The sequence below is a fragment of the Tyto alba genome, unplaced genomic scaffold, assembly GCF_018691265.1.
Source record: "Tyto alba isolate M040663 unplaced genomic scaffold, T.alba_DEE_v4.0 Super-Scaffold_6, whole genome shotgun sequence".
In the NCBI taxonomy this organism is placed as follows: Eukaryota; Metazoa; Chordata; class Aves; order Strigiformes; family Tytonidae; genus Tyto; species Tyto alba.
In genome coordinates, this window is record NW_024881327.1 from 3,863,206 (window position 1) to 3,886,257 (window position 23,052).

The following is a 23,052-nucleotide window of genomic DNA, read 5'->3' on the forward strand; positions in this document are numbered from 1 at the left end:
TTCTTTCTTTCTTTCTTTCTTAGTCATTCAACAGCTAAGGAAAACAAAGACTGACATGTCATGAAACTAAGTGTTGTTTCATAGTTCATCTGTCCTTAAGTGCTTTGCATTCCAGAGACGTTATCTATAAGACTTTTTTATGATTCAATTCTTGAACTGTCTACGTCAGTTGCCAACATGGAATCAGACTACTGAGCAGCTGACTCAAAAAATTTATCATTCCTCTTGAACAATAAGTCAAACAGTTGCTATTATGTGGGTTTTGTTTGTTTGTGGTGCAATACCTGGACATCTATACAGCTTTCTTGCCTGTGCAATATCTCCTTTACTTAGACGAGTACGCTGGCCAATGGCAGGTCGTATACCATTATCATCACGGGAAGGGAGAATGGTATCCAGAAACATGCCCCTAAAAAAAATAAAAATAAAAATAGACCCCAAAAACCCCTATCAGGTTTCTGTCATAAAACTGTCTGAGTTTTATGAATGTATAATGCTATTTTGTAAATCTAGAATTTACGTTTGGCATAAATAAGAGGGTAAAATGCAGAACTTTAAATACAGAAAACATGTCATAAAAATTCCTCAGGTTGGCAAAATTTATGCAAAGTTATCAAATCTTCTTTCAGTAAATCAATTAACTTATCAGCTTTTCTATTTCTGTTAGACAACAGGAGGAAAATCTCTTACTACTATTAAGACTACACAAGAAAGTCACTACTGTTAAGTTCTTTCTATATGGAAAAAAAAATATAAAAGTATATGAAAATACATAAATTAGGCCCTATCACAGAATGCTTAATCACAAAGCTCCTATTTCTAATAACATTTTTAGGGGAAGTCTTAAAGGCTGACTTGCATGTCTAAGGGCAGGTAAAGTCAGGCACATTTGCCAGTCATTCTTCTGTCAGGAGTTGCAACAGATCTAACTCTACTTTAGCCACTGTCACTTTTGTTGCTTACTTGACAGCCTCTGTTTTCTTTACAATAAAATATATCAACCTACCATATATGATTTTAATAACATTTACCCTAAATGACTAGACATAATAGAGAAGCACTTGTTCCAAATGTGCAGTTTTGTTCAAAATTTTCAAAATTTTAAATATGATCCAAAGCAGTTTGGTAGTCTCAAATAAATTTTAAAAGAGTAAGGTACAGAACTAAGTTCTATTATCATGTTACAGAATTTGAAAATCCCTTATATCCCATAAAATGGAAGTTAACAGACTAGTATGTTTCTGTATTTTCTTGTTCTTTAATTTTTTTATACTATCTTGTATACTATTGAAAAGCAAAACTGGTATTTTCAGGCATAATGTAGGTCCAAAAATGAATGAACAATAAGGATCTTTGTAGTTAGGAATACTGTTTATGAGTATATATTGGTTCTTAAATTATAATAAATTAACCAATTTTGAGTGTTGCAGATACATACTGCTCTCTTTACCCATGCAGTTTTCTTGTGGTATATCACTAGAAATTTTGCAAAAAAAAAATAATCATCTCAGGATGTTACTCTAATGTAAACAGTGAAATAAACTACTTACAGCATTATTCAGTTTCTAGAAATAAGGCGTGTTATTATTTAAAAACGTGTTTCTATCTATACATGATGATTTTATTTTCCACTGATTTTAATACAATCTGGAAGTGATGCTATTCATATTTTGAAGAATGTGAAAACAATCCTCTCTTAAATGACTTCACACTTTAATATGGTAACAACCTGTCAAGAGTTTTAATACAGCATGAACAACATCACTGCGTGTGACTGGAACTTTATGACATTTGGTGATTTCTGACACTTATCCAGGAGAGTAAAGTCTAACAACAGCTGTTAATATGCCACACTGGGTACAACTCACGCTTTCAAGATAAGCCAGTGCAAATCAATACATGACCTCAAGGGTTTGCTGTTTATTTTAAAACAATATGAGGTAACCACCTCTTTCACCTTGGGGCAGGGCATGTCTACTCATGGCACTATCAGTTTTTGCCAGATTGGAAAGTGGTGAGATCAGGACCCACAAATCAAATTATCTTAATGTTGTCATTGCCTTAGGACTCAGGGGGGTTCCAGCTTGTTAAATTACTCTAATTTATATGGGTTTTTCTAATCTCTTCCTTAAGGTAATGGTATCTGTAACTGGATTAAGCAATGTGACTAATATCTACCTCGTGTCTCATTCCCATGCTCTTCCAGGGGTGAATTATGTGTATGCTGAATACACCTTTTGGTATTTTTTTTGTTTTGTTTTATTTGTTTGTGTTTTTTTTTGTTTTGGTTTGGTTTTTTTGTTTTTTTTTTTTTTTTTATAATACCATTTACATTGAGGAGAACAATTTTACAAAATTTGCAAAGGTTGGTGAGTTTTCTGGTGGTCTTCAGTTTATTTCAGAGTCTCAGATTGTCTAGTATTTTTGCCTTAAAAAGCAATAATTGGACAACAACAACAAAAAAAAAGCTAAGAGCATAACTTTTGAAACTAACATTTGTTGTTGTTTTTTTTTTTGATGTTTCTTTAATTTGCGTTACTCTGGTATTTTTAGACTGATTAGCTATATTGCGACTTGGTATGAAATATAACAGGAGACCAGGTGAAAGACGCCTCCTTCACTTATTCTCCAGGGTAGGACTAGCCTATGGGAACAGCTCATTCCACAGCTCCCCACAACCATGCAGACTTTCAAACCAAGACCCACATGAGTTACTATGGAGTCGGGAATGGATCAACCTGCAGCAGGCCACAGCAAAAACAGCAGAACTCTTTGTTATATGGTTTTGATGACAGTAACAATCTGCACAAACATTAGAAAGGAGGCTGCAGCCTCTCTTATAAATGGCTCACTGCAGTCCTTAGCAAAGGCTGTGGCTTGTGTGGTAGATCTCCTAATACCATAATATGTTCTACCTGCATAATCCATGGTTACTCAGACATTATGCATCAAAAGAGATTTCTCTTTAAGAGAACAGATCATGTTACACATAAAATTCCTAACCATTTCACTCACTTGGCTTTTCCAAATTCAAATTTTTTGTGGAGACAAAAAGAAAGTGAGTATTATATGAAATGATGTTTCCAGATTATCTTGTCTCACAATCTAAAGAACTGAAGCAAGATCAAAAGGCTGCTTTGAAACTGAACAGAAATGGAACAGGTTTAAAAATGTAATTAAATTATTCTGACTTAAAATAAACAAGCTGTGCTTTGACTGCTGCAAGAATACTATTTCACAAGGGGTATTTTAAGTGATTTCTGGATACTTAAAAAAATTATAGCTTTTAGCATTCACAGAGAGGAATAGAATTAAAAGTCAAAAGGTATAACCTGAGACTCCAACCTTGAGAAGGTGTTCCTGGCATAGTGCATAATGCTGTCAAAATCATATGGTTCCCCAAGGGAGTTCACCTCTCCAGGCTCCATCTTCAAGAAGTTGTATTCCTGACCTATGAATGATTGATAGTTAGAGTTTCTTTAATATCTTTTTTTTTTTTTTTTTTTTTTTTTTTTTTTTTTGTGAAGATAAAAACCAAACAGGAAAAGAAAAACAACAAAGATCCTAACCTAATTACTCACAGACCTTCATAAATCTTAGCCATTTGGGAATAACCGTGTCATTTTATTAAACAAGAAGGCAGATGTCTTCTGAAACACACATCGAAATCCTATATTTGGCATTCAGAAAGACTATTCTCATTCACCTAACCTACACAAAGGCCCCACACATTATTTTGTGCTTCATGTAGAATCCATGAAAATTTGCTGGCTTGGTTCTTTATTCCAGAAAGAAACCATTTTAACAGCAAAGACCCTGGAAAAACCGTCCTCATTGTAGACTCATTAGACTGGATATTAAAGAGACTTTGCTTCAGCAAAGGCTACTCTCTGAGCCCCCAAGTGATACAAACACTATGAAGTAATATTTTCAAGAGCCAACTGTGGCAATTTAACAAAAGCAGAAGAGGAACAAATGAATTATACTTAGTTCACAATTCCAGACCACTGTGCTAATCAGTGTATTAAAGAGATGCACAGCACCTCTTACTCCAATTCATATTCTTGTTGGTGTCTTCTAAAAAAAATGCAGTGACATAAACAATATTAACCAACATAATTTGCATAATATAACAAAACACAATTGTCTTGGTGATCATGTCTTCCTAATCCTACTTAGTGATCCTTAAGCTCATGCCACACCACAAGGAGTTGTTTGAGCCAGAAACCAGAAAGACAACTGAAAGGAGCGAGTAGGAGCCTGAGAATGGCACTTCATCTGATTTTCTCCATCACAGAAAAAAGCATAGGGGAAGAGCACTTATGGCATCTACACAGGTCAATGACACAGACAGAACAGAAGGAAGGCTTGGATGCATGTGCCCCTCCGTGACTTCAGAGACTCGTGGGAGTACATATCAGCTGCCAGTCATCTTCTGAGTCCTAGTTGAGGTGGCAAATATTTATTGCATCTCAAATCTACTCTGTTTTAAAATATTTTCTATAGGAACAGACAAATGCTCCAAGCTGTGACTGGACAATTTCCAATTTCACCCCTTCCTGAGCAGAAAATTCCCATAAGTCAAAATAAACGTTGCACAAAGACCATGCGCATTTATGAATGCTGCAAATGAAACATGCCTAGTTCCCTCCCATCTCTCCCAGACAACACAAGTGTGGGCACAACAGCTAGACTGACAAAGAGATGTCAGTCACAGTTTAAAGATCTCAGGTTCCTCAGATGCTTTGTCTCAACAACATCAAGGTCACTGGCTAAAGCCACAAGCTCTGTAAGGAACGAGTAATGTGGAAACCATGGGAACAGTGCTCATCTTTGTCACAGATTCAAAGTCTTCATCTTACCTTCCAGGTCTAAGCCTCTTGGGCAGCTAAAATACTATTGGCACGTTTCTACTTATCATTCAGTAAAGATTATGAAAGAAAACTCCTTTCTCAAGCACAGAAACATGACTTTTAAAGGGTTTTAAGAGCAATGACTTCCTTCAAAGTTTTTGAACACGATTATTATTTCTCTCCTTCTAAACAATACTATTTAATGGCTTGATACCTTGCCAGATATTTAGAAAAGATTATATTTTAATTGCAGTATTTCATTTGTGAATCAGCTTGAGATCGGTCTAGCTAAGAGGAATAGCAGGCATAAACGCTCATTTCTGCTATTCAGCGTTCAGTTTTGAGAGTAGAACAGATGAAGGAAAAACCAAAAATAAACAGACTTTTTTTTTTTCCAAAATACCTATCAGGATATCTCACCAGGCTGGATGTTTTCTCTAATGATGGTGACATGGTCATCACGGTCTGGTCGTGTATGTTCATGCCAAAAACCTATCACATGACCCAGCTCATGGACAACTATACCAAATTTATCACAGTTCTTGCCAATAGATATAGCCTGAGGACCATTTCCTCTTCGACCCACATAAGAACAGCACCTGTAAATAGAACACAAACATAGATTAAAGTTTTCATGCATATCTCCACAAACTATATAGGAAATTCAGTTATAATATGAGAAAATACATAAAAAAGATTAGCAGAACAATATACAACGCAATTTCTGCAGTCTCACAAACTCTAGATCTGGTTCAAGAACATCTTAATATTCAGAATACCTAATAAAGGATATATGGTTTTGTTTTGTTTTGGTTTTTTTAATTCAAGGTCTTCTTAAAAGATGCTAGCTATTACGAACAGAATTGTCATATTTTGCCTTGCATCTCAAAATGACACAGGAACTTCTTTTCACCCAAAGAATCAATAAAAATAAAGTTGACTAGAAGTACGATCTCACTCATGCATATCACTGTTCTCTTGCCTGTGCACATTTAAGAGGCATGCAGAGGGAAGTAGAAAGAATAAGTAAAGGCAAGGTTTCTTCTGTACCATACTTCTGCTGTGTGTCTTGACAGCGCTCACCAGACTCTTGGTCACTCAGTCCTGATAAGTTTGCTTTATTTTGAACTGAAAATTCACCCTACTTCATTAGTTCCATCTATAAAGGGTGCAGAAATTATGCAAATTAAATAGCAGTCCTTTAAAAGATTCACTTATCATGCAGTTGAAAATACAGAAGAAAAATATCCTGAATGAGATGCGGAATCCTGTGATGCCATTGTGCAATCCCTCCTCATTTTTTGTTTCTTTGGCTATGGATGATATACAATGTACTTTGCAACAATCGTATATTAGGAGGTTGAATGCTCCAGATATGTGTGAACCATTTTTGCCTCCCACTCCTGTTTTCTTGTAATAGGAACCTTAGTCCCAGAAAGTCATATTTTCACAAGAAAAAACCCAACACAAACAACCCCAAAACAGCCTCGCTTCACAGCTGCTCTCATGTTTCATTCCTGTTCCACTGCACTTCCATGATTCCAATGTAAACTTATGGAACAGAGATGTCCTTTTCAGCATTCATACTGTCAGAATTTACCTGAGATGTCTGCTTTTTGGTTCTAAAAAAAATTCTCCTGACTATGCTAGCAGAAATAGAGAGTAAAACAAATCCTACCAAAAGGGAAGACAATTTCAGATTTCATAAGATGATTCTCTTACTTCTGAAGATCTTAAATATTTCACGTCAGCATCATATTCCTTAATAAAAGCCTGATTTCCCATCTCTGCTCTGTAAATTCTGCAGTCTGTCAGGTGGAATTGAACTGTACTGAGCAGATCACCTCCACCTCCATCCTCTCCCTCCACCCCTTTTTTTAAAAAAACATGTTTTCTAATGCAGCATTTACACAACAGAATGGTCCTTGAGGAGGTCAATGCTAGTGTGGAGAATGATCTTATCCTTCATATGCCTCTGTGTGCAATAAAGGAAGAGCAGCCATGGGAGCAATACTGATAGCGGATTAAATTCTTCAGATAACATTTGCTTGTTTCTCCTTTTCAGGTTTTGTGGTGGCAAAGAGACTTTTCACTTTGGTTAGCTGGCTGGTCAGTCAGTCTTGGCTGGTGGTCTTCTTTGATTTTTGTTAGTGTCTAATACAACTAGAATATTAAAATATGAATATTGGAGAAGTACAGCCATAGCATTTTAGCTCACAATACCTGCTCTTAGTAAGCATATACTGGTTTTGAACTCATGGTTAAAATCAAGATTAGATATACCCCAAAGTTATAGTAATATCTTAAAATGATAAAGGCCACACAATTACTTTACAGAGGAAAATATTACTACATCAGCCTAGGAGGGTTGTATCAATAGTTTTGAAACTATCTTGAAAATATTGTTAGGGAAAATTATGGTTCACATTACAATCATTCCTTGCTATCTCAACTGGTTCTCAAGTATTTCTACCCACAAAATAATTTAACTATTTTCTTCCTGCTTTAGATAGTTTCAAGGATAGGTGTGAATCACCTTTTTAGGTCAGAGCACTGAATTAGGCTCAGTGCTTTCAGCTACAGTTGTGCAGTATCATGTGTCATTAATTTCTTAAGGTGTCTTCCCTTGATATTTCTGCTTCAGGGCAGATAAATAAAAACAATGGCAATTCAGACTCCCTGCTATAATTCTGTGCAATTGCCAATGGTGTAGGCTTATGTGCTACTGTTCCACACCACAACAGAAGAAAATAAAGAACACCTGTGTATTGCTCCGTTTATTTCCTTCACTCTATATAAACTGTATAAACACAGAACTACTATTTACAGTATTTATGATATAGAAATATTATTACAAACACTGATATAAATAACAGTAATGGAAAAACTACCTTAAGATGTGCACCAAAAAATACAGCACAGGAGATAAAAAGGAGCAACAGAGAGCAGAAATGGAATTAAAATAAAAATTCAGAGCAGTTTATCTCGTGATTCCACAGTGGATTTCACCTTCGCATTTGACACGCTGACATGGTTTTGTTTAACATATTTTTCAGACTGCATGTTTGCCGAATAAATGTTATGACTACAGGTGAATATGTAAACATAAATAAAGCATTACAGATATTTTCAATATCATTTTTATCCAGGTTTTTATCTTTCACTGGTCACTCAACTATCTGAATATGTTTCTATTGTGCAATAAGAAAACTACCATAGTTCATATACTCTCTTATTCAATCATGCTTACCCTGGGGAAAAAAGTGTTTGGATCCTTAAGACGGTTTGGGATTTTTTGTTGCTTTGTTGGGGTTTTTTTAAACCTCCTACACAGTGTTATTTACTGTCCCATCCAGTTAGAAAGGGAATGCTGAAGTACAGTCTTTGTACTCTGAGCCAAAGGTAGTAGAATTTGCAGTAACTTCATTCTCAGAAAAGTTCATTTACTTAAGTCATTAAAGACCATCTATCCTCAGTAAAGAATTCCCAATTCACTGTCATAGACTGTTGCATTATGTGTGTCAAAAAAAAATTGTCAAACAGTTCCCAGGTCCCAGACTTCAAATCTTTTAGAAAACATTGTTCCTTATCTTTGAACACTGAAGTAAGGACTAAGATGTGGCATTTGTCTTGGCAGTCTACATAAATCAATGGTAGAAAACACAAGAATCAATGAGGTTAAATAACCCACATTTTGTGAAAGCGTGCCACCATTTCCATATCAGGTGAATTTAATGAGTTAGGGCTTCCTACCTGCTAAGGTCAGTTGCATCATTATGGTAATTATTGCTATACTGACCCAAACTTGTGCAAACGTAAAATGCATTGACAGTGCCTGATGGTTGTTTTAAAAATAGAAAATCATAAAATGCATACAATCTGTAAAAATTCACATTACAGACTACTAAATATGGATAAAATTCAACCGATTCTTGCATAATTTGGGCTAGAAGGGACCTCTGGAGGTCTCCAGTTCAATTTTCTGCTCAACGCAGGGTCAGATATGAAGTCAGACAAGGGTTGGTCAGGTCTTGAAAACCTGCAAGGACAGAGACAGCACAGCCCCTCTGAACAACCTGCTCCAATGCTTGGCTCTCCACACTGTGAAAAACTTAGTCCTTATATCCAGTCCAATTCCCTCTTTCTTCAGTTTATGCCTGCTACTTTGCGTTCTCCCACCAAGCACCACCATGAAGAGCCTGGCTCCCTCTTCTTGCTGCCCTCTCCACAGGCACTGGGGGCTGCTGCTGGGACACACCCCCCCTGAAGCCTCTTCTTCTCCACTTGAGCAAACCCTGGACCCTCAGCGTCTCCTCACAGAGCAAGTGCTCCAGCTCCCGAGCATCTTGGCTGCCCTGTGCTTAAGTCCTCTGAGGTTACTAATATCTTTCTTGTGCTGGGGGACCACAATTAGATGTAGGGTCTATCTGTAATCTCGCAAGTGGCGAGTAGAGAGGGATGACCCCTTCTCTTGAGCCACCAGCTGCCCTTCTGTTCATACAGCCCCGGACGTTGTTGGCTGCCTTTGTTGCCAGGGCCCACGGCCAGTTTCTGCCCAGCTCTCTGCCACATGCCCTTCTCCACAGAGCTATCTCCCAACCTGGCAGCTCCCGGCCTATCTTGTTTTTTTCCTTTGCATCTGTAGAGCTTTGCATTTGCCCTTGTTGACCTTCATAAGGTTCCTGTTGGTCAGCTCCTCAAGCCTGCCTGAGACCTTCTGGGCGGCAGCTCTACCACTGAACCTATCATCTGGTGTGTGTGTCCCCAACCTGGTGTCATCTGCAAACTCGATGAGGGCATGCAATGTCACCTCTGTGAGACACTACCAAAGATGTCAAAAAGGACAGGTCCCAGCACAGGCCCCCGCGATGCTGCACTTCTCAAAGTGCTCACAGTCTGAGTACAAGCCATTAATCACAACCTTCCAAGCCCAACCACACATTTTAACCTATCTAGTTTTCCGCTTATCTATAATCCTGCAAAAAGACACCTTGGAGACATTTGTTTAAGTCCTGGAATTTAACTTGTAATTCAAAACCTTTATGATCTGAATATTACACGTAACAGTGCAAGAGATTGATGAGAATAAAGTTAGGATAACCACACATAATTATGATAGGGCAGAACGAATCCTTCGGTTTAAAACAGTTCAAACACTTCTGCTGAGTCTTCATGTTTATCACTGTGTGGAAACACTATGAGAAAAATTGCAATGCAGAACTAAAGAACGTTAATCATTATTTATAGCTTAAAGAAAATCAACAGGTTAAGATGATAGACTGTAGAATATTTAATATAATTTCAATATTTTTAACATGCTTATGTTATTGGCTTCAGGCACATTAAATGCTTCAACTAGAAAAGACATACGTGGCTTAAAAATTTCCATAGATTTTCATTATAATTTTTGCACAGTGATACTTTGGAAACAAATAGAGAAAAAGGAAAAAGTGAAAAAAATAATAAATAATTATTCCAAATAGTACCCTCTATGATGTCTCCATCTCTGCTTTTATTAACACTATTCACAACAAGGGCAAAAGAATAAAGCAATAATTTAATTACAGTCTATCTCTTACTGTCCTTTTTGTTTCATTTGGACCAAAAGAGGGTTTAACCTTTTAAGGTTGTGCACTGTATCTTGGACAAGGTCAAGTAGTAGTTGTACAATAAACAGCAGAACAACCAAATGGCTAGTATAACACATGAAGTTATTAAGATAATTTGGTTTTATAAGAAAATATGGTAAATAAATACCTAATTTACCAAATACAATTAACAATATCAAAAAGTTGATTGTTTTTCAAAAACAGAGATGCTTAAGATCACCCCTGAAAGCTTTTAGTGGTATTTTATAAATCAGACACTTTTAGGTGTTTGCAAAAATATTTTGACATTTTTCTATTATGGTTATAAAAAATAAGAGAAGTTGGGCATTGTCAAGTGTGTGTTGTGACTTCGGGTGCCTTGTCTGACACATGTGAAAGATGTTTTCAGAAGAAAAAAAAAATAACTACGGTTTTTTACACAGTATTCCTCTAAGTTGTCTAACACTGAACACCCACAACCTAACACATTGGGAATTATTTTTTTTAATGTTGGCCTGCTCCTAAAAACAAGAAGCCAGGTGAGTACGGTAATTCCCTTACAGTGGTTACTTAACAGATTTCAACTGCTTCACAGAAATTATAAACAAATCTGTTGAATATTTCTTTACATGCCAAAGAAAATTGGAATTAACACCAGGTCTTAAAATAACAGCAGCAGTGCTCACTCGTAGAGGGTCATTAAGATTTGCTAGGTTGAGTGTCATTTCAAGCACACCAGATTCATCCAATTAACCTACAAGATTCTTATCACTTTAACAACTGCACTGAGTCAAAGACTAAGGAAATCTAAAATAAATAAATAAATAAATCTATGAAATAAATTAATTCGCAATATCATGGGTTTGACCCCAGGTGTGTCTGCCAAAAGACCAAGACCTCTCTGTGCTGTATGAGCACTTGTCATGCCCCTTAAATTGAGTCAACTGGCAGCTTTTAAAGCTCCTCATCTCTTTAATCTGTATTGCACCAGACAGCAGTTGGAGACAGTAACTATTTATGAATCTCTAATTCCATTTAATCGGTCTAGCTGATCAATGATGGCAAGCAAAGAGAAACGAACGACAGAGAGAAAGTAAAATGACCTGAACAATGCACTCAATCTTTTAAGTAATACTATTTCACAGATACTGTCAACAATGCTCTTAAATTTTTTATGAAGGAAGAGAGAATCAGGTACGGTCAATGTTGCACTTTTTAAAAAATCTGCACTCTTCAGAATGCAATAAAATAAAAATGCTCATAGACCACAATATCAGCTTGCCATGGCACTGACTGTACGAAGTTGCGGATGAACAACTGCAGAACTTCATAAGCATACTAGGATGGCATATCATCACCTACACGCTACACAAAGCAAGAGAAAGTAGTTCACAAAAATCATCAACAAAATCTTACTGAAGCAGTGGAGGGTTTTTTTCTTGGTGAAAAACACCTCTTTCAATCACAAATATAACTCAATCTGTACAAAGGAAATACTGGCTATGACCTGGCCTGATGAATTTGCTTATCGTTAGGGACCAATACAGTCGTTGTTATTAAATGCTCTGATTCATTATTCTAAGTGGACCTGTTGTGATGGCAGAAGTGGCTACTGATTCTTTACCTGCTCAGTGGAGATGACCACCCCAGTATTATAAAGAACGGCCAACTGAGTCCATTCCTCAGTTAACAGCTGCATATCCCAGTGTATTAACATAAATCACACCTCATTCAGTTTATGTTAATGCACTGTTTTAGACTATGGCAACTGGTCACACACATCCTACAGGCCAGGCCCCAACCAGCAGAGAAGCTGTGTCAGCTGCTGGGGGCAGGAGGAGTACCAGCTGCTACAGTGAATTACCACCTAAGGGCATCAGTCAGCCCTCATGCCACAGATTATTTAGCACAACCCTGAATTTCTTCTCATTCCATAAAAGTAACTGAGTACCTTTTATAACATGTAATCCTTCTTAAAGCTAAAGAATGCTGCAAAAGTGTACCTTGGGCAATGAATTTACCTGTTTCACCAACTTTAAAAACTTACCTGTAATGTCTATTTAATATACTAGCAAGTTAAAAAAAAAAAAATTACATTCAGAAGCTGCTCAGTCTACAATGTTTGGGGAAGCACAGGAAAGAGATTTGATTTTCCTGTATCTCAGACAGCTTTGTCAAATATGCATACAAGAAGATACAGTAGTGATTGTAATAAGTCATCTAAAGTTTGTCATAAAAAGTACTTAAGTCTTCTAGTGGAGAACAAAAATTGCCACAAAGTCAGATCAAAGGCATGCTGATATGCCAGAACAATATGACTAATTGTTCTTTTTTTGTCTCACTATATAAAAAGAAGCTTGATCTTGTAGTCAGTAATATTTATTAAGAGCATGTGACTAGAGGCCATCCCAGTTTGCTGACCCTTTTTTTGGCTCTGCATACAAAGAAGTATACTGACTGTGTCTTCATGCACTTCCCATCTGATAGCAAGAAACTTAAGGCTATAGAACCAGTAGCCAACAAAGAGTGTTTTGAACCTGTTTACAGATTAGAGTTTTACTTGCCCTAATCAACTAGCTGCATAAATATTTGCTGTAATAGATGTTAATGCCAATGTACACTGCTTTGGTAGAAGAATCATAAACACTGTACTATATTCTTAATACTATATTCTTATTCTCACACCCGCAGCTGATGGGTACAAAAGACTATTGGTAATTGCAAAATTTCAAACTACTGTGACTGCTTCAGCTGTACTAAGAAACAATATTTCCATAATTAACTGTTCTCAAAATCAGGTTAAATAAACAAGACGTGATGACAAATAATTATAGTTTAAGACTGGAACAGATGAAATTATTCTGATGGGAAGGAGGGATCCAGCTGTAAAGCTTTTGATGTTTTCTACACAAGCTGCCCATAAGCAAATTAGAGAACTCTGATATGAAGATGGGTATAAAGCTAGTTAGAATATTATATGAAGTGAAGATAGAGAAGATGCTCTTTAAACTTGCAGTCTGAGAAAAAGCTGCTGAATACCATGAAGACAAGCCTGGAACTGATAGTGCCTTTAACAGACTAAAGAGGTCTGCAAAGGGAAATACATAATTATTTGGTGACATGAGAGGTACAAAACATGGCACACACTGGAACCGGTGATGGGCTATCAGTGCTATGGAAAGAACTCCGGCTCTTACTGGGAGTCACATCCCAACCGATCACAGGATGAATGTGGTAGCTGTTGAGAAAGGGAGTCGTTATGCTTAGGTACCTAAGTGGAAGAAGATATGATATAATAACAAGATATAATGAATCAGCTCTAGCACTGGCTCAGCAGAAGTAGTGATTCATCTGGACAAATACACCCTAGTTTTGGGTCCTCAATTTCAAGAAAGATGTGGACTAGCTGAAAAGCATATCAAAGAGAATAACAAAGTGATCAAAGGACTAGAAAACACAGTTTACCAGGACAGATTACGTGAATTAGGCATTTTCTGGGCTAAAAGAAAACAGGACAGAGGGTGGACATAACATTCTCAAAGTATATAATAGATTCCTTCGAAAAAGAAAGAGGAATAATTTATTTTCTATGGCCATGGTGAGCAGGAAAAAAAGTTAATGTACTTTAATTGCAGCCAGAAATATTTGGTTTAGCTATTACCAAAAATACTTCCCCTGACTTCCTACACTTCCCATATTAAGGATACTGAAAAAATACATTTTCTAGCAAGCTGTGAAGTATTAATTTTTGCAGCTTTTTAGAAACAAGTTAAACAAGTTAGACAAGTATATATCAACAATGACTTAGGTATAGCTGTTTCCATCTTAAGAATACATTAGACAGCTTTCTGAGATCCCTGGCAGTCATAAAAGACTATGATAATCAAAACCTATCTCTCATTCATTGCTGATATATACTCTCAACTTTAGGAAGGTCATGCATCCCTGATAACCAGCTGCTATATTTCAAATATGCTTTTTTTATCACTGCCCTTCTGGGATGAGCTTCCCATGAACTGCTGCAAGAAGTAATGCATTATGCTCCTTCAAAATATCCTTAATGTTTACAAAGGCTCAATAACACTTCACTTGCTAGTGTGCTAATGCCGTCATCTGAGACATTTGTAGATACTGCCACCTGAATTTCTACATATATGACTATATCCACTTTCTGTTTCATTAAATATGCTATGTTTTGACTGTGTGCTCTTTGGGGCAGGGTTTATCATTCAGTTTTTAATTTGAACAGCGCTAAATACAATAAAGTCTCCCTCATCTGTGAACACTAGCTGCCATGGTACTGCAAACAATAATGACACAATGTGCTAAACAAACCAACACAGCAGGGTGCTATGGGAAAGAACTGAGATAAATTTCAATGTGACTGGCCATGTAGCAGAAAGTGTTTGCAGATGGTTTGGTGTCACTTTTGTCTGGGTTCTTTCCATGGAAAATCCTGCATCAGCACTGTATGCTGGCGGTTAGTGCACAGCAGTTCCTATTCACCCAGAGAACATACATTCTTATTTATCTGGCTCTTCCTGAAATGGCTTATGGACTTAGGACCCCCAGAAAAGTCATTCAACTGCCCTTTCTGGTTAGCTTGGTTTTTTTAATCACTGGTGAACTGTTCATAGGCACACTCTTCCTTGGTTTTACTTTAAACTTGTTACAGCTTTTGTAAATTATCTGTAATTTGTAAAGTACCCACCAATAAACCAACATTAACTGTAAAGGATAGCGCTGACTTTGAAGGTAGGTACTGAGTGTATTTCAACCTTCTGGTTTGAATTGCTTATAATCCAGCCTTCACCCTAAAGTGACTTAATCTCATGAAGCACTAACCAGCATAAGGAACAGTGCTTTGACTGGAGAGATTTTCTGTCATTTGGCTTTGGGCACATTGAAGTTGTAGAATTTACTTCTCATGAAACCAAACACCTCTGTAGATATCACCATACTTCTCTTTCTAAAGTGCCTGAGACGACTTATATCTTTTGCACTCTTCTGTTTAAATTCACATTGCTTTCTGAGTGCAGGGAACCATCACGATAATTCTCTGCTTCCCATTTCTCTTCCAGCTGTACATCAGCATCTCTGAATCTTATCTTGTGGACTGCATCGTTAACTAAAATAATAGCTGTGCTGGGTCAGAACAAAAGTCCATTTCATTTAGCACTGTTTCTAACCGGGCTCTACAGCAGACCGACAGGAGCACAAGAACATGACAGGCAAGTTCACAGGGGTTCCTGTAGAATAAGCTCTCTGACTGCAAGGATCTGTGACTTGCAATTGACAAAGGTGATGCCTTTCTTAAAATAGCCTAGGAGTGAGCTTTATTATGTTGTCATATGCTTTAAGAAGAATGGCAGGGGTAATTTAAACAGATAAGTCTCCATGTAATTTTATGGACTATAATTAAGTACATTCAGGATCATTCCTACAATGCAAGGAGGTCCTAAAACTTCTTTTCACAACTCTGTCCCATAAGAATTCAAAAGTAGGCATGCAAAGTGTTCATTGCTCAGGAAGTCAGCAAGACAGAGAGCTGTTCACTGTGGAGTCTACAACCCAAACAGAAGGTGACTATCAGAAGTGCAATGTTTCCACAGGTAATGAGCACTCTTCTTGGAAAATGAACACGGTGCACTCAGGAAGCTCACTGACCACTATATGAAATTAAGTATTCTGAGTGGAATCAATAACAAACATAGATAACTGAGGCATCTGTGAGCAGAAATATCCGAAGGTGCAACATGGTGATGAATGGAAAGCTGCACTAATGAGTAATAAAACTTGTTTTGTTCATTTTTATGTATCAGTGATCTGGAAGAAGGAATTTTCAAAGTGGTAATGAATTTGGTGGTTAAAAAAATCTGGGCAAGGACAGTCTAACAATACAGTTAAAATTACAATTAACAACAATTAAGCTGGAAAAGGAATATGGGCTAGATACCCGTACATAATTCAGCAGTAAACATGTGACATGGAGAAAGTTAAGAATAAACAAGCGATACACCTGGAATATCTTTAGAACAATACATACAAGTATTAAAAGCATGAAAGAAAGCCAAATATAAAAGTGTCCTATCTATTTAAATATAGCAAGATCGTTTTATCTAGAAATAGATAAATTTACTATACATAAAAATTTACTATACATACTGCTTTTGATGAACCTAAAGCCAAGCAGAACACGTGTATCATTTAAATGCAGTACCTATGTACTCATTTTCATGTAAAGTACGTATTCACTTACAACTGCAAAGCTGACAAACATGGCCAAACAGTGAAAGCCAGTTATCTGTTACCATACATACACACTTACCCACACGGTCTGTATGTAAATACAATATAACTTTCTTCATCGCTTCGTTCAATAAATGTAACACACGTGTACTTTTCCCAGTGCCGCATAGCCTGTTTAAACATGGCGCGCTGAGTGCCTGGAAGAATAATTGTATGATATTAAATAAGAGACTTTTCTAACTATGTCTTGTTCCTTAAAATCACATTTCAATACTAGAAATACTAGGAATACTAGGAATATTGGCCTGGAAGGAGTCCCAGCAGTCCCGTTTACTGCCAGATTCCAATTAAAGGGATACTCAGACCATCAGCTTATCATAACATATCTGCCTGCAAGGGGACCACTACTGCCTGACACACTCTACGTAAAATCTTCAATAAAAGGCCCAGCTATGTTACACCAGAGGAAGACAGCAGAAGAAATATAGTGTTGCTTATGTGCCTGCAGTAGCATAACATTTGCTAAGCAATTTCCCAGGTGAAATCATTGAGTGGACCATACAAGGGGAAAAAAAAAAAAAAAATCCTACAGCCTTCAGATCTGAAAACCGATTTAACTTACACTATGTAAACAGGCATACCAATCAAGATTTTAATAATGCTGTCTTCAACAGGAACTAGTCTGCACTTCTTTGCATCAAAATCTTTCAGAAATCAAATGATTCATCAAAAGGGGGAAATTCTTAATCTGGTACAATATTAAGCGTACCTTGATATTTGTTTTAAAAATGAGAAACACATTTAGAAACAACCAAAACTATAGATATAGAAGCAGCCAGGCCAACTCTCCCCACAGAACACAAAGCCAGCTGGTATACAATACTTCAGATAATATAGCAATGTAATTTCATTGCCTGACAAAAGACAAGGCTTATTAACTTAGAGGCAGCATCTGGGAATATAGCTGTATTGCTTCTGAGCTGGAAATCCACAAAGTAGGGTGTTATTTGTCACAAATTTGACAGCAGAAATGCATCCACCTTGCAGATTTTTGCAAAGATGCATGTTACAGCAGGGGACAGTTTAAAAAAACAACAGCAACAACAACAAAAAAAAACAAGAAAACCACAAAACAAAACAACTTTTTTAGCCTTAAAGACAAAAAAAAACCCAGAGTTCATAAAAACAGATAGCAAGTCCAAATTCCAGATCCTAAAAATTTAAGGTTATTTCATCTCATCTTGCCCTTTTATCTTTAATCGATGTTTTCCAAGCTTTAGAATTTATCTTTCATTATGAAAAAGGTAAATTGTTTGGTACGTTTGGTAGAGTACTATGTAAATACTCAAATTAAAAGTTTGAGTGTAACTGTCAGTTTGAAAGGAATGACTGATTTCTCCATTTACATATGCATACAGCGTGTGAGCATCTGCATGTTTCTTTCAGTTCCCTGTATTATTGTGCACAATAAATAAGATGCTATTACATATCTTTTCCCATCCATCTTTGGTTTTCTCTGCCTCCCCCTTTTTGTTTTAAATTACCTCTTACAGTCACATTGATATTGATCCATTTACAGTTTTTACGGATAACAAATGTTTTAAACTTTTTCTACAGTTTTCTGCTAACAATACTATTTATTTTGCAGTCAGTCTTTCTTCTTTTTATATATAATGTCTTGCCTACCCCTCTGAAAACCAAACTGAGGAATTACAAAACACATTTAAGTCAGACTGAAATCAGTTTAGCAGAATACGTCACACCAGTTAATTTAGTTATATTCTTGTGCTAAATATCTGACTTTTTTAAAAGCAACGACAAAAAAAAAAAGCCAAAAAAGCCAAAAAAGCCAAAACAAAACAAACCACTACAGATATTCTGACATTCTGTTACTTGGGTTCTTGAAAACAAATATGCAACAAGAAATATTAGGCAAAGAAAAAGAGCCTTCCCTTTCTAAAGCATACATTTTGATTATGTAGCTTGCTTTTAGGAACAATTTTTTGAGGTATGACTAATATTTTCAGAACAGATGTACTTCAGGCCTGATCCAACAAAAACCCTTCTATCGGCTTCCACAGTGTGACTTGACTTTAAAAAAAAAAAAAAAAAAGATGACAATTTGAAAAATTCATATTCTTTCTCTCCATCCAAAGCACAAAGCTTACCAGTGAAATTTCCACCAATGACATATGGAATGACACCCCCCGGCCATATTCTTTCTGTTCGTGATGTAGCAGCTCTGGGAAATCGGTTCTTCTCATTTTTCCCTGAGAATTTTATAACAGTTCTTCCTTTAGATGTATTATTTTGCTCAAAGCCTGTAATGATAATTAAGACACTGAATGAGATCACACACACACACACACAAAAAGAGAACAATTATTTTCCAGCAGGTCAAAATCAGATTATTTCTTTAAAAGTAGGACACTGCTGTTATGCAACAGTCTATCATTACTTAGATGTCTGAGAAAGTCTAAATCTTCATTTTTTCAAATATATCTACAGTAACAATTTGCACATATATTTATCAACTTGAAGGCACACTGCATAATTGCATTTAAATTTTATCATTTAATAATAATAATTTTTCAAAAAAAAATCACATTCTCTGTGTATTTAATTTTTTTAATAAAGTAATATTTTTCCAGCAAAGGAGGAAAGACTTTGGACAGACCTAAAGTAATCAGGGTATTCACTGTCCTTTTCATTTTTATTGCAAGATCTGGAAAAAGCAAGTGCATGACCACCCTTAAAGCAGTGGACAGAAAGAAGCCTTTAAATTATTAGATTGGCTTTTGTTATCAGAAAATACAAGGAAAACCAGACAAATTATTTGCAAAGTCGTATACACATGGAAAAAGTCACAGTGGGTCACTTCTTCCAATCTCCATCACCATTACCGGTAGATACATTTTCAGATGAAAATGTGACTTTCATTTTGATAGTAACCCTACAACACTTCAGGATGCATATATACATTTTTCATAAATGGCCTTTTGGAACCTTATGGATAAGCATTACTTATGGCTGAAATTTCTTTACAGGATCAAAAAACGTCTACGTTCAGAGATATTACCACCATTCATCCTGCTAGAGGCAAATCTTTCCCAAATCATCTGAAACTTACTGTGACAACAGAAGAGGTTAATTATTAGACAAGGACTTGCACACCGCAATATGTGCTTCTTCTAAAGCAGTGTATAAGTCAGCAAGCATACTAGGGCAGCTGATTAAAACAGATCACTCGAAAGGTGGTCAAGAAATCCTACTCTGCGGGGCTGAAGTCTTATTTCTCATTGAGGAGTACATCTCCCCTCTGTGAGTACCCCCTGTGATGCCAGTCCCACCCAAGTGTTAATGGTTACGTCAGAACCAGGGAGAATACCAGGTCAGGATCACCATACGGTGTCCTGGCATGGCCCCAGGGCTCAGAGAGCAGCGGAGGAAGAAAGGGAAGAAGCTACAGCACAAGGCAGGGAGAAAGCTCTTGGAACAGAGGAAGAAAATCTTGCCTTTGTAACAACTAACGCGTAACTTCAGTGATAGCCGGAATTTTATAGAACATGTCAGGGTTCAAAAAAACCCATTCAGGTAAAGCAACTAACTCATCCTTGTAATTAAATGTGTAAATGAGAATTACGCAACAGTCTACAATACACGTAGAATTTTCAGAGGAAACACTATTGTTACACTTAATATGCAGTCATTAGTGAATGACATCACCTGTTAATGCAGAGGTTTTACCACTCAGAATTTTCTTTTTTATCAACTTTCTTTTGAACTAGAAGTAAGAAATTTATGCCAAATTGCATGCAAAAAATAACAAGCATTTATGCAATACCAAAATTGTAATTCTCTTATAAAGAATTAAGATTAAATTCCGGAGCACATCTGCGAAGGCAGTTACTGTGCACTAGTTAATCTTACAAGATATTCAGTGATGAATTTAGACATAATGTGGTGTGATTACAATAGAGTTTCACATATTTTCCTTTTTGAGGATGAACTTTCATGACATTAAAGTCACGTCTCCTTGCATCAAATATGGTGAGTAAACTCAACTAGTATTAGTGGGGATTCCACTTATATAGCCTGCCGAATGCAACTACGTTCAAACTGACAGGCGTATGATTAGTATAAAAATGTGTTTATTCAATGTAGCACACCATAAATGCTTCAAACACAGTATAAATCATCAGAATGCCCCAACATGATCCAGAGAAAAACCCCATGGAGTTAGCAGCTGTGCAACATAGCCTACCTGTACTGAAAAGGCATTGTATTGATATCAGTTGAACTGATAAATGTGAACACAGCCATATGAAAAAGCTAAGGAACTTTTAATAGCAAGTTTAAAACTACCGATTTTAGCTTCCAGATTTGACGTTGGAAATAGATCTCTAAGGAAATGCAACAGAGCTAATGTCTTCATTACTATTCTTCTACTAGTTAGTGTATACTTTGTTTATGTCAATAGTAATACAGAAAGTAGTACTATCATTAACGTTCATGATACATTCTCACATCAGGCAACCTGCTAATTTAAACAGTGAAAATACCAGAGCCAAATCTTCTTATCCTGTCTATAAGCTGATAGAGGGCACCTCGTTTTTTTGACATTCCATGCTCTCCCAAGCCACCTTTAAAAAAAAAAAAAAAAAAAAGAAAAAAAAATAGTAATTTTACAAAAGTTCAAAACATGGAATCTTACACATATAGCAACTATACAGCCTGGAGAGATTAGAAAATACCCTGTAAAAACTGCAATGTGTCTTGAAGGAAGTTTAACATTCTTCAATGACTTGCATACAAATTCTTCAAGTATTCTTGACAATGGAATAAAAACACATTTTTAGCTGAAAAATTTTCTAATATGCATTCCAGAATGTAAGACAACATGTCTTTGTTATTCAGACAAGTCATGGCACTTACATCATCTAATTATTATTTGGAGCTTTTTTTTTTCCTGGTGACCTTGACATCCTCAGAGCCATATTGATTGACAGCTAAAAGCCTTACTCTCACAGAAATTTCTGAATGCATGCCATAATCTTCTCATTGCAAGGGAGGGGAAAGAGGGAAAGCAAACATCCAAAGTTTCATCAGAAAAAAAAAAAAAAACAACAAAAATGATACAAACTTAATGGGGCTGATTTTACCATGAAAGATTTGGTTTTCTTTGTCAGCATGAAAATAGACATCAAAACACTCTAAAGGCTTTGAAACATCACATGCCGGTATGTATTGCAGCAAGACCTTGCAGGCATATATATCTCTGTGTCATTTCAGCAAAGAGCAAGAAAAACTAAGCTATTAAGTAGTTTAATTTAACATTTACCATGCCATTTACAGAAATGCAATGCATCCCCAGGTTTACTGAGTAAAATTGATGCATCTGCCACATACCCTCTTCACATATGATCTTTTTGTGGCTGCAAATGCCTTTGCAAACACCAGTAAACCAGAAGAAAGAACACTGATAATACCGTATCAGTCAATAAATCATTCAGAATTATTCAGAAAGTTTTGTGATTTTCATAAGTTTGTAGTAGGTTGAAATTCAATATCTGTTATAGGACAAAAATTTGAAAACTATTTTTACAACAGCAAAAGTAAAAATATAGAAATAAAAGGACCACTGAAACCTCCAACCACCACTCAATAGACCTTTCCCAACTTCCCATAAAAACTTTCAATATATATGTGGAAAATATATTTATTAAACAACAACTTTAAATCATATTACAGATGAGAAAATTCCATATAAGGCAAGTGAGTTTGTGTGGCTGCTCAGTGAATAACAATGTGCCTAATTATTTGGATTACACTGTCACATAGTTGCTTGCTCCCTTGAGAAAAATTTTCCAAATTTTTTAAAACATTTTAGATAGATGAGGTAATAGTTCAACACATTCCTTTCTAACAAGTTATATGGTAACTATAATATACACTACAGAGAATATAACAATTCCATTCCTTGTATTGATCATCCACTAATGTAATTATCTCTCATGTTAACATTCATCTTATAAAAAAAAGCCATACAGCTAAAGATTCCAAACAAATATTGAACAAATCCTTAAAAGCATCAACTGTCACACACATAACAGAAAAACAAACAAACAAACAAATAAACAAAATAAGTCAATTATTTAATTAAAGAACTTATTATATTATCATTATTTCTGGAAAAAAAAAAATACTAAACTATCATTTCTGTGTTAACACAGCCTGTGGGTTCCATTTAGTCAAAAACCGAAGAAAAAGTATCTCACATAACTTATCTGTCTTATATGAATAATATACAGTCCTGGCAAACCAGGTTTGGGTTTTTTTTTTTTAATATATCTATTTGCTGC

General features: G+C 36.1%; 1 protein-coding gene across 5 annotated transcripts in view; it reads right to left on the reverse strand.

The window, feature by feature from the left end:
• Window positions 1-23,052, reverse strand: part of TLL1 (tolloid like 1) — a 141,110-nt gene that overhangs the window by 54,554 nt on the left and 63,504 nt on the right. For all 5 annotated transcript variants that reach the window (XM_042808323.1, XM_042808322.1, XM_042808321.1 and 2 more), the window contains 6 exons: window positions 21,253-21,333; window positions 18,859-19,011; window positions 16,770-16,887; window positions 5,274-5,452; window positions 3,346-3,451; window positions 285-409 (listed from right to left, as the gene is read on the reverse strand). In XM_042808323.1, the coding sequence (XP_042664257.1) occupies window positions 285-409; window positions 3,346-3,451; window positions 5,274-5,452; window positions 16,770-16,887; window positions 18,859-19,011; window positions 21,253-21,333 (762 nt within the window). The remainder of the gene's footprint in view (window positions 1-284; window positions 410-3,345; window positions 3,452-5,273; window positions 5,453-16,769; window positions 16,888-18,858; window positions 19,012-21,252; window positions 21,334-23,052) is intronic.